The 12,037-nt window shown below is 48.5% G+C and overlaps 1 protein-coding gene and 1 long non-coding RNA gene across 15 annotated transcripts in view; one reads left to right on the top strand and one right to left on the bottom strand.

Moving 5' to 3' along the window:
* GGACT (gamma-glutamylamine cyclotransferase) overlaps positions 1 to 11,166 on the top strand; it is a 49,434-nt gene extending 38,268 nt beyond the window's left edge. For 8 of the 13 annotated variants that reach the window (XM_027557912.1, XM_027557908.1, XM_027557911.1 and 5 more), the window contains 4 exons: positions 112 to 162; positions 5,585 to 5,752; positions 9,688 to 9,841; positions 10,197 to 11,166. In XM_027557912.1, coding sequence (XP_027413713.1) covers positions 5,611 to 5,752; positions 9,688 to 9,841; positions 10,197 to 10,638 — 738 coding nt within the window. In that variant the 5' untranslated portion in view covers positions 112 to 162; positions 5,585 to 5,610 and the 3' untranslated portion in view covers positions 10,639 to 11,166. The remainder of the gene's footprint in view (positions 1 to 111; positions 163 to 5,584; positions 5,753 to 9,687; positions 9,842 to 10,196) is intronic. The other 5 variants (XM_027557916.1, XM_027557917.1, XM_027557919.1 and 2 more) reach the window with 1 other exon arrangement.
* On the bottom strand, positions 7,497 to 9,763 carry LOC113902526. 2 transcript variants are annotated; one of them, XR_003513852.1, is made up of 3 exons: positions 9,675 to 9,763; positions 8,072 to 8,279; positions 7,497 to 7,839 (listed from the first exon to the last, which is right to left on the bottom strand). It is a non-coding gene; the product is annotated as an uncharacterized LOC113902526 (long non-coding RNA). The 2 variants fall into 2 exon arrangements; XR_003513851.1 differs by lacking the exon at positions 7,497 to 7,839 and having other exon boundaries at positions 7,870 to 8,279.
* Positions 11,167 to 12,037: the final 871 nt, after the last annotated feature.

The following is a 12,037-nucleotide window of genomic DNA, read 5'->3' as shown; positions in this document are numbered from 1 at the left end:
TATTCGCAATTCATTTTTCTGATTCAAAGTGAACATGAGTGCCTTAATCCTCTAATGGGAATTAATTGCTTGTTTCAGTGCTTAACTCTGATCCTTTCTCAATCCCCACAGGGACAAGGCTCTTCCTGAAGGCTGTGTGTTGTTCAAAACACAATCAGAAAGGTAATGATGTTTTTCTTGTGAAGGGAGCCAGAAATGCACAATATTAATTTTTTTTATTACATAAGTGGTAGTCTTAATATAGGATGTAATTCAGTAGATAAAATGTAGAGAATTATAATCCGTTCATTCTATCAGGCTACAGTATTTCCTAGAAAAGAAGGTTAACTTTTTATTGCCAGGTTTTCTTTTATGGAAATAAGCCAGCCTCTTCTGCAGAAGAAAGTTACTGAACTGATTTTCTACAGAGTTGGAATCAACACACTGGCCTACCCATGATCATTTCTATGTAATGTCACCTTCCCAGGTATTTGCCTTGGCTCTGCAAAATTAAGGTCATGACTAATGCTTGATTCCCCTCTCCCATTTATTATGTAGAATATTCTTTTCTGTTTCATTTGTAAGGGGCTTCCTTGATAAGAATATAAGCTAGCAGATGTGTAAGATCTTGCTATAGGAAGCAGTTGGGATGGAGAACTTAGGTGGGAATACAGTCACAGGGAAGAGGGGATTAACCTTCGCTGAGTCCCAAGGCCTGGCACAGTCAGGAGAGATTGGCTCTTAGGGAGACAGGAATGAATGCAGTTTTCAACAATAGGCACAGATGCTCAGAAAGTTTAGCATGCCCAGAGGCCCGCATGTGCTAGGTGACGGAGGGGGAGTTTGATTCAGGCCCGCCCCTGTGCCACAGCGCCCTTCAATGGGCCGACCTGGGAGCGCCTCTTTCACGTTAGAGATGAACAGTCTTCAGTTGCTCTGGAAAAGCCCAAACGGCTCACCGCCTATGTTATTTACTGAACCAAGTCCTTACACTTTATCCAAGACTCCGACCCTAACCCAGGGCCGTGGAAGGAGCTACGTGGCAGGAGGAGAACGGGGTGGGAGATACAGGGATGTGCCTCTGACAGAAGGCAGCGTCCCCTTCCGTCGTGGCACTGCCACCCCTCCGACACTGGCCCAGGGGGTGGTGCTCAGGAGGGGCCCAGCGTGCTCCTGACCAGTGGATCGCAGGCGTGTTCTGAGGTAGCCCTGCAGCGGCTGGGAGGACCTGCCCATGTAATAGTCTCTGACGTGTTCTGCTGGCCGTGACCCTCACAGCAGCCCTTGGCAATCAGCTGAACATGATGGACAAAGACCAGAGCACAGGGCAACAAGGAACTCGAAAGAGAAAAACTAAACCCAAAGCTAGCAGAGAAAGGAAATAGTAAAGGTTAGAACAGACATGAATAGAGAAAAATCAATGAAACCAAGAGCTGGTTTTCTTAAAAGAGCAAAAAACTGACAATCGTTTAGCTAGATTAAGAAAAAAAGAGACGATATAAATCAGAATGAAAGCGAGAACATTACAACCCATTTTACAGAAATGAAAAGGATTGTAAGAGAATACTTATGAACAATTGTATGGCAACAAACTGGTAACCTAAATGGATAAATTCCTAGAAACATGCACCTCACTAAGACTGGAATCATGTTACTAGCAAGGAGATCAACTTCGTAATCAAGAATCCCTCCACAATGAAAATACGAACCAGAGGCTTCACTGTTGAATTCTGCCAAACATGCAAAGAGAATCAGCACCAGTTCTCCTCAAACTCTTCCCAAAAATTTAAGAGGAGGGAACACTTCCAAACTCATTTAGTGAGGTTAGCACTACCCTGATAACCAATGCCAGAAAAAGACACTATATGAAAAACACAAACCAATATCTCTGATGAAAACTGATGCAAAAATTTGAAACAAAATACTAACAGAGAATTCAGTGACACATTAAAAGGATTATATACCATGACCAAGTGGGATTTACTCGTGGAATGCAATGATGGTTCAACATATGAAAATCAGTCAGTATACACTGAAGTCCGATGTATACTACATTAACAGGATGAAGGGGAAAAACACTATCTCAACTGATACAGAAAATCATGTGACAAGATTCAACACTACCTCATGGCAAAAGCATTTAATTAGGAATAGAAAGAAACTAATTACACCATCCTAATAAAGGCCGTGTATGATAAGCCCACAGCTAACATCAAACTTAATGGTGAAAAAGCTTTTCTCTAAGATCAGGAACAAGACAGGGATGTTTGCTTTTACCACTTACTTTTAGTATAGTGATAAAAGAAAAAATAATTATAGACATCCAAATTAGAAAGGAAGAAATGGAATTCTCTCTGTTCACATGATCTTATATAGAAAATCCTAACATTTCCACAAGAAAATTAAGTTGCAGAATAAAACCAGTACACAAAAATCAGTTGCATTTGTATTTACTAACAATGAACACTCTCCCCCCAAATTTTACACTTACGATTACATAAAAAGAATAAAATACTTAGAAATAAATGTAACCAAGGAGGTGAAAGACTTGTACACTGAAAACTACAAAACATTATTAAAGGAAATCAAATAATTGGAAAGACATCTCATCTTCATGGATTATGACTTAAATTATTAAGATGTCAGTACTACCTAAACAGATTTAATGTTCTTGTCAAAATTTCCAAATAGTATTTTTCTTTCAGAAATAGAAAAATCCCTCCTGAAATTCATACGGAATTTCAAGGAACTGCAAAAGAGCAAAGCAATCTAGAGGAAAAAACAAAGTTGGAGGTCTCATATGTCCTGATTCCAAAACATACTTCAAAGCTACAGCGATCAAAATAGCATCATACTGACACTAAGACAAATTCAGTTGAACACAGTGAAAAGTGAAAGTCGCTCAGTCGTGTCCCAACTCTTTGTGACCCCATGAACTGTACAGTCCATGGAATTCTCCAGGCCGGAATACTGGAGTGGGTAGCCTATCCCTTCTTGGATGGATCTTCCCAACCCAGTTATAGAACCGGGGTCTCCGGCATTACAGGTGGATTCTTTACCAACTGAGCTATCAGGGAAGCCTTATTGAACACAATAGAGAACCTAGAAATAAATCCTTAGATGTATGGTCAAATGATTTTTTGACAAAGGTGGAAAGACCAATGGGGAGAAAGACAGTTTTTTACAACTGTTGGAAAACTGGGTATCTATATGCAAAAGAATGAAGCTGAACCCCTACTTTATCTACACGATACACAAAGATTAACTCAAAATAGCTCAGTCTTCAACATAACAACTAAAACTATAAAACTCAGGAGAAGATACAGAACAGGAGCTTTATGACACTGGGCTTGGCAGGGGTTTCTTGGCTATGACACCAGAACTACAGGCAATAAAAGCAGAAGTTGGGTGACATCAGGATGTAAACTATGTGCAGCAAAATCCACAATCAGCAGAGCAGAAAGGCAGCCTGGGAAACGGGAGAAGATACTTACACATCGCATGTCCAATAAAAGGTCAATATTCAGAAGCTCCAGGTAACTCCTATGTCTCAACAATGGAAAATAATCTGATTAAAAACCAGGCAAAGGACTTGAATAAACATTTCTCCAAAGAAGATATATGGCCAACATGAAAAGATGTTTAAAATCACTAATCATTACAGAAATGCAAATTAAAACCCACAATGAAGCAAAGTGAAAAGACAACCCACAGCATGGGAGAAAACATTTGCAAATGAAGAAATCAATAAGGGATTAATCTCCAAAATACACCAATATCAAAAAACAAAAATAGGCAGAAAACATACACTTCTCCAAAGATGACATACAGGTGACTGAAAAGCATGTGAAAAGATGATCAACATCACTAGTTATTAGAGAAATGTGAGTTAAAACTATAATGAGGTTATCACCTCACACCAGTCAGTATGGCCATCATCAAAAAGTATACAAACAGTAAATGCTAGAGGGCGTGGAGAAAAGGGACGCCCCCTCTGCTGCTGGTGGACTGTACACTGGTGCCGCAACCATGGAGAACAGTAGGGAGGGTCCTTAAAAACGAAACAGGACTACCACATAATCAACAGTCCCACTGCTGGGCGTACATCTGGAGAAAACTAATTCAAAAAGATACTTGCACCCCAGTGTTCACTGCAGTACTATTTACAGTAGCCAAGACATATAAGCAACCCAAATGTCCCCTTGACAGGAATGGATGAAGATGTGTGTGTGTGTATAAATATATGGAATATTAATTATAAAGAACGAAATAATACCATTGTAAGCAATATGAATGGACCTAGAGATTAAGACAGACAAATATATGATGTCACTCATGTGGACTCTAAAATATTATACAAATGAACTTATTTACAAAACAGAAACAGACTTTCAAGGTTTGAAAATAAACCTGTGTTTACCAAAGGGGAAACTTGGGGAGGGTGATAAATTATAAACACAGGATTAACACATACTACTATATAGAAAATAGATAACCAACAAGGATCTACTTGTAGCACAGGGAACTCTACTCAACATTCTGTACTCATCTATATGAGTGAAGAATCTGAAAAAGGATGAATAGATGAATAACTGAATCACTTTGCTATACACCTGAAACACTGTAAATCAATTATAGTCCAATAAAAAGTTTTAAAAATCCTTAATGAGATACACCTCACACCCTTTAGGAAGACCACTATTTAAAAGAGAAAGAGAAAGGGAGGGAGGAGGAAGAAAGTACCAAGCAGTGGTGAGCCTGCGGAGACCCCGGCAGCCTTGTGTGCTGTAGGTGGGAGCATAAGATGGTGCAACTGCTATGCAACACAGTACAGAGGTCCCTCCAAAGAATTAAACATAGAATTACCATATGATCCAGCAGCATGTTTCCAGGTATATATCCAAACATTGAAAACAGGATTTTGTACAGATCTGCATACCCATGTTTATGGCAGTATCATTTGCAATCGCGACGAGGTAGAAGGAACCCAAACATCCATTGACAGGTGGACAAACAAAATGTGGCAGATGCCTGAGTATCATTCAGCCTTAATTTAGGAAGGAAGTTCTGACACACACTCCAGCATGGATGAACCCTGGACGCTGTGCCAAGTGAAAGAAGCCAGCCACAAAAAGGTGTTTCTCTTAAACGTGGTACCTCCTGCAGTCAAGATTCATGGAAACAAAAAGTAGCGTGGAGTCGCCAGGAAGGAGAACGGGACTTACTTTTACAAGAGGGGAAGTTCTGGAGACGCCTACCAGCGGAGGTGGTACAGCAGTGTGACTGTACGTAGTGCTCCTGAACGGCACACTAGAAATGGTTAAGATGGTACATTTCACATTTTGTGTGTTGTACAGTCTTTTTAAATCTAGAAATCAATTCCTTCTCTATGTTTCCTCTATGTTGGGGAGTAGGGGGCGGGGGGAGAAAAGTCTAGAGAAGTAGCGTTCCTTATGAACGCCTGCTGCCACTGCAGAGCCTGAATCCTTCCGAGGCTGGACCTGACGGGTCACCCAGGCATCCAGCACACCTGGGCCCAGTTCCTGGTGCTGACCCGGAGCCCCCACCTGAGCCGCCTGACTGTGTTCCCTCGCGTGTTCAACAGGGAGGACACCTCCTCTTGCGGGGTCGATGCAGCTGTGCACGCAGACATCCAGGCTCTTCACGCAGGGCCCGCAGAGCCCCAGCACCGCTGCGAACGTGGCCAGCCCTCCTCAGCACACTGTCCTCTGTCGTCTCTCTGACCAGACCTTCTTGCCCTCCCTCCTCCTGGGTGAAATATTCCTTTTCTCACTTTGTGGTTGAATCTGAGTCATGAAAACTGGGAGCAGCCTGTGCTGAGAACCTGCTCTGTCCTGGCGCCTCCCCGCTGTCCCTCCGCAGCCCAGGCCGCTTCCAGCACTATGGTTCCAGACCGCCCCCGCCCCACGCACAGCAGCCAGACGACCCTGCGGGCCACCCCTGCCGCCCCGCCCCTACTCCAGGGGCGCTCTCTGCTCCCTCTGGCTCCTCTGAAGCTGCCTGTTAACACGTCTGTCTCCCCTTGGCCTTCTCACCGGGCAGGCTGTGTCTCGTGTGTCCCTGGGCTCAGCCCGGGGCCTCAGCAGCAGTGCCCTCTCCCGCAGCCGCTGCCTCTGGTCCCCTGCTCGGGCCTGGCAGAAGCGAGGTCCCCACCACCAGCCTCTCTGGTGCCCACTGTTGCTGCATCACTGGCTTTCTCCTGGCGACCTTGGTGACATACCCTGTACCCTGATAAACTCTTCTTACCAGCCCTCCTTGCAAGCAGCCACTGCTTCCTTCCTGTCCACCCCCAGGGCCTGTGATGGAGGGCCGGGTGGTGCAGCAGCAGGAACAGGTTCCTTTACCCTTGCTTTGTCCCCAGATGCCAATGCCGTGACCCCTAAAGACAAATGATGGGAGAGGGGACGCAATTCTGGAAGACAGCTCAGTGACAAGTGGTGGCTGACAGCACCTGGGGCCCGGAAACCTAAGTGCCTGCAGGGAGCCAGCCGACCAGGGCCTTGGACACGAGCCGGGGAGGACAAGGCCGGGGGTGGGGGTGGGGGCAGTCCACGCAGGGAGCAGAGACCCTCATCACCCCTCTCCCCAGCAGGGGGAAGGGTACGTTATGGTCTAGAGAAGCTTGGTAGTGGGGGGACCAGGCACAGCTGAGGGCGTGGTTGAGGGGGTGCCCTGAAGACCAGGAGGGTGGGAAAGGCCACCAACTCGGGGATTCAGTGGTTAGCCAGGCCCCCCGCCAGCCACCACCCCCAACAGCTTCCTATAGGGTGTCTTACTTTTCAACCTGAAAGGCCAGACAAGGAGTATTGAGACGTTTGAAGGAACCCTCTCAAAGAAACAAAAGAGGAATTTTGGAGAAGGAGCAGCAATACAGGGAAAGATAAAAACTTAAAGAAATTCACAGTAATTACTATCTTCCCAAGGAGGAGAGATGGTATTATGCTGAGAAAGAAACAGTAAGATAATGACATGAGGGAACAAGAAAAAGATCCTGAAGATAAATATGATGATAAAATAGTTTTAAAAATAATAGAAGTACTGGAAGGTAAAGTAGACTACAAAGAGACAAGTGGGAGATTCACCCAGGTTATGCACCATCTGAGCTCTGGAGATGCAGGAAGGAAGGGGAGGGATGAAGGGTCCTGGCATCTGCGATGAGTCTTCAGACGGAGATCTGTGGCACAACGAATGGAAAAAACCCGCACGGAGGGTCCTCACTATGGGACCTCACAGTCCACGGGAGAGAAGACCACCCTAGAAGCCTCTCGAGAGAAGAGCCTGATTCTGTACAAAGGACTGTGGGTCCCAACCGCCCTGGACGGCTCAGCATGAGTTTGGGACATCAGAAGACAAAGAAGAGATGCCTTTAGAGTTCTGAAGGAAATTATTTCTAGAATTCTCATCCTCAGCTCAGTCACTCAGTCATGTCTGACTCTTTGCGACCCTGACTCTTTGCGACCCCAAGGACTGCAGCATGCCAGGCCTCCCTGTCCATCGCCAATTCCCGGAGTTTATTCAAACTCATGTCCATTGAGTCGGTAATGCCATCCAACCGTCTCATCCTCTGTTCTCACCCTACGTACACTATTAATTGAGGCTGGTAAAGAAGAAGCTTCAATCAAATGAGGGAGTTAACCAAGAGGGGGCCGTGGGACCTAGGGATGGGGCTCTGAGAGAAGCCTGGGGAGCCCAGGGCACCACAGACCCAGGCCGGGGCAGGAGGGACACGGAGCCACAGCCCCAGCGAAGAACAGAGGTGACGGGTGGTCAGGGTGGAAAGGATTCTTATGGTGCTTCCAGAAATCATGAGGCCGAAGGACTGACTGTCAGAAACTTGAGCTAAGCACAAAAAAAAGAAGAAGAAAAAAATAGCTGAAACAATTTTTAATTCCAAGAAAAACAAAAAGTTGTCCAAGAAAGGAAATTAATCATAGTACACTCTGTGCTTTATCTGAGAGCAGTGTTTACATACTTGTGATGCTGAACTGAATATGGACTTGACCAAAGTCTGTGATGTGAGCCCTGCTGGAGGAGTGGGGCTGAGTGACAGGCGCATTTAATGCAGACTTACCGAGCATGTGATGTCAACTGCTGCGCCTTCACTGCAGTCCCCCGAGGCGGGTGGCTGACACGACTTCCTGACAGTCCAGGAAACTGAGGCCCAGAGAGGTGACGCAGTTTGCTTAAGGTCACACAGCTGTTAAGTGGCAGAGCCAGGATTTCAACTCCAGCAGCCTGGTTCCAAAGTCTGTCCTTTAAACTAACACTGTGCTCACCTGCTTTGGGGTAGGAAGGCAGACGGTTTAAAACGTCAGGAAGCCATGGTACAACCAACAATATGGAGATATTAATAAACAGCAAATGCAACAGTTGGGAAGCTTAACCGGGTCTCTGCAAGGGAGTGGGAATGGGTAGAGATTTTATTTTTCTTGTAAACTTATTTAACTTCACTTTATGGACACATTGGGCTTCCCTTGTGGCTCAGCTGGTAAAGAACCCACCTGCAATGTGGGAGACCTGGGTTTGATCCCTGGGATGGAAGAGCCCCTGGAGAAGGGAAAGGCTACCCACTCCTGTATTCTGGCCTGGAGAATTCCATAGACTGTATAGTCCGTGGGGTCGCAAAGAGTCGGACACGACTAAATAACTTTAATCAAAGGGAAGGGACCCTAGAGCCCAAGGGCTAAGAGGAGCAGCCCCCTGCCGGCCAGGCCCAGCTGTGTGACCCCAGTCCTCACCGACCTGGGACTCGGCCCCAAAGGACTGGGTGGTTTCCAGTGCCCTTGCGGCTCTTCTCGTTCTGTGGTCACCAGGAGGAGCCAGGAGAGAGCAAGCCGGGCCAAGGGGGGCCGGAGGGGCGGGGTCACCTGGAAACGGGGGGTGAGGGCCTGCTGGGGCCCCGGGGACAGGCTGGTGGGGGCCGGGCTGCGGGCTACCAGGGTTCTGGGGGATGGTCTGGCAAGGGTGGGAGCGTTCATCTGGGTTCGACCTGGAGCTGCTACTGCAGATTGTGCTGGAAGGCGGGGCTGGCTGGTCCTCCTGCCGCCCCTCCCCACCGCCCCCAACTCCCCGCCCCACCCCGCCTTGGTCCTCCCCAAGTACGCCACCCCCTCCCCGTCCCCTCAGCAGTAGGGTGCCTGTGTCCCCTCTCCCCTGTACCCTGAGTCCAGGTTCTCATTCACACCCCGACTTTCAAACCCGTGCAGCCGCCCCCGACGCCAGCCTGGCCTCCCTGCGCCATCTGGAGCTGAGCTCCGTCAGGTCTCTGCCGTGCACAAGGCAGGTGGCTGAGGCTGCAGGGAGGACGAGTGGGCAGCCGTGTTTGCCCGCGGGCTCTGCCCATCCACCACAGACACCCTGAAGAGATGGGGCGAGGCCCGGAGCCCTAGACCGGCTCCTGTTTGCTGGGAAGAAAGCCCCGTCCTGCTTGTTCAGTGTGACTTCCCCAAGGGCCTCCCAGCCACATGGCTGGTGGCAGGGCCCACCTGGCACATCAGGACTGAGTCCTGCAGTGTTTGGCAGGTTGGGGGCGAGCGGGTCGGCGAGGTGCCAGCCTCAGAGGAGGGGCCCGGTCACTGAACTTCCCCATTTCTGTGTGAGTCCCTTATGCCCGATCACTTTTGGTCTATTATGTAATGGAGTCGGCCCAGATCCAGGAGCAGGTAAATACGTACCTTCTCATTGCAGCCGAGGCCACTGTGCTGAGTCCCAGGCCGGCATCCTTAACCTCGGGGGCCCTGAAGAAGGAAGGAACACTGAGAGGTGCGGTTAACGTCATGCCCGGGCCAGAATGTAAATGGAGCACTACTGAAACCGGAGCTCCCTGTGGTACCGATGACAGGTGATTATTACATACAGGTGTACATACACATACATGCATGTGCCGTGTATATACCCCTGTAGATGTATGTGCAAATAAGCACAGCACATACATATCTCCGTCTATATGTGTGTGTGTATATGTCTGCTTATCATTATTTGTTTTTCTGTAATATTTGTGTCAAGTCCTTTTATTGAAAACTAACTTCAGGAAACTGCAGCCCTACGCGGCCTGAGCCCCAAACATCCTGTCTCCTCCCAAAGTCTGGTCTCAAAGCTGGCCCTGCCTCCCAGACCCTGTCCGTGAAGGGCGGCCGCTGGGGAGCGGGGCCGGCTGCACCCACCCGTGACCTGTCCGCCGTCCTCTCTGCCCGCAGCTCTGGCCGCCTGGCCCCCGTGTTCGTGTACGGGACGCTGAAGACGGGCCAGCCCAACCACCGGGTCCTGCTGGACGGTGCCCATGGGCGCGCGGCCTTCCGGGGCCGGGCCCGCACGCTGGAGCCCTACCCGCTGGTGATCGCGGGTGAGCACAACATCCCGCGGCTGCTGAACCTGCCGGGCCGCGGACACCGCGTGTTTGGTGAGGTCTACGAGGTGGACGAACGGTTGCTGCGCTTCCTGGACGAGTTCGAGAGCTGCCCCGACATGTACCAGCGCACCCGCCTGCACGTGGCCCTGGAGGGCGTACGCGCGCCCCTGGAGTGCTTCGTCTACACCACGGCTACCTACCCGCCAGAGTGGGTCCACCTGCCGTACCTCGACGATTACGACTCGCAGGGGAAGCACGGGCTCCGCTACAACCCGCGGGAAAACAGATGAGCCCAGCGGGCGAGGGAGGCCAGGGACCAGCCCAGAAGGGCCACGCTCGCTGAACGAGGGCGCGATAACACCCCTGGAAACCGGTACTTGAAACAAACACTCGATCTGTCGGGGGTGGGCGGGGGAGAACACCTCTTTTTCAGTGGCAGCCGATTTCCCAAATAATTTGGAGGTACTGATAACAAGGCTGTTCCTGAAATCTGTCTCACTATGCTGCTTTCTTGCTTGCTGCTTAAAGAGCATCTTGGGTTTGAATGTACTGGATGAGAAAAACTCAGGACTTTAATTCCCCTAAATGACATTTGAAAACTCATGTTATCATGCTTTTCTGATTATGCTGGGTTTTTCTTTTTCCTTGCTCTGCTTTGCTTTAATCTGAAGATAACATTTAAAATGATATCAAGCCTGTGTGACTGCTAGATTTTAACAGCCCTGCTGTATTCATCCTGACCTGTAGCACCGAGAAAAGAAAAAATTTTAAGCTGATTTAAGACATCTCAATGTAATAAAAGAACCTCAAGAAACACATGCTGTATTTTAGAGTTCTTTTCAATATATATGACACCATTCTTTATAATTTTTTAGATCAAGCTTATACAGAGATGATTAAAGATTGTATCAAGTGAGAAACTGAATATAAAGTATTGGTGCGACTGCCGGCCCTCTCTCTGAGTCTGTCTGGTGGTCTAGCAGACTACCTCCTGGTCTAGCAAAATAACAAGCACGCACTTGCTGGCAGGGCAGCTGAATAGCCCGATTTCAGAGAGGCTCACTGGAGCCCTGCCCCAGAAGGGAGAGGGGGACGAGCTTTTCAGAGAAGAAGCAACGCATTAGTAATTTGTTCTTCAGGCCTGACAAAAAGCTTGGCTTCCAAATACAAACAGCACTTAAAATAATTTTAGCACAGCACGAAGTACCAATTACTACCCACCTCCATTTGATACTCTGTCAGGGTGGCCTCAAGGCCGTGCACGACTCTGCCTCTGCTCACTCACCAGCAAGTAGGAGCATCCTGAGAATTCCAGACCCTGATGAAGGTGCAGCTGCTGGTCTGGGTAGCCTCGTTCTCCGTCGGGAGAGCTTGCTCACGCGTCGACTTAATAGTAGACTGAGATGGCTTACTGCATCTGCTTCAGAAGCATGACTGTTATTTTTAACCCTTTTTTCGTAATTGGAAACTCGCTTCACAAAAACACAACAAAGGCGAGGATGGGAATCTGTTGCTGGGTTCTGCAGCCCCACCACCACCACTGGGCCCTGGGAACCCTGACTGGCGCCCACGCTGGTGCCCTGGGAGGGCTGGGGGGTCACACCTGCAGGCTCAGGGGACCCACACTCACTGGCAGACCACCATGAATGGTGTCTGGGCTTCCGGAGATCATGACCAGCCAACCACAAG

The sequence above is a fragment of the Bos indicus x Bos taurus genome, chromosome 12, assembly GCF_003369695.1.
Source record: "Bos indicus x Bos taurus breed Angus x Brahman F1 hybrid chromosome 12, Bos_hybrid_MaternalHap_v2.0, whole genome shotgun sequence".
In the NCBI taxonomy this organism is placed as follows: domain Eukaryota; kingdom Metazoa; phylum Chordata; class Mammalia; order Artiodactyla; family Bovidae; genus Bos; species Bos indicus x Bos taurus.
Note: the sequence above shows the minus strand (reverse complement) of the source record. Positions and strands in the feature narration are given on the sequence as shown.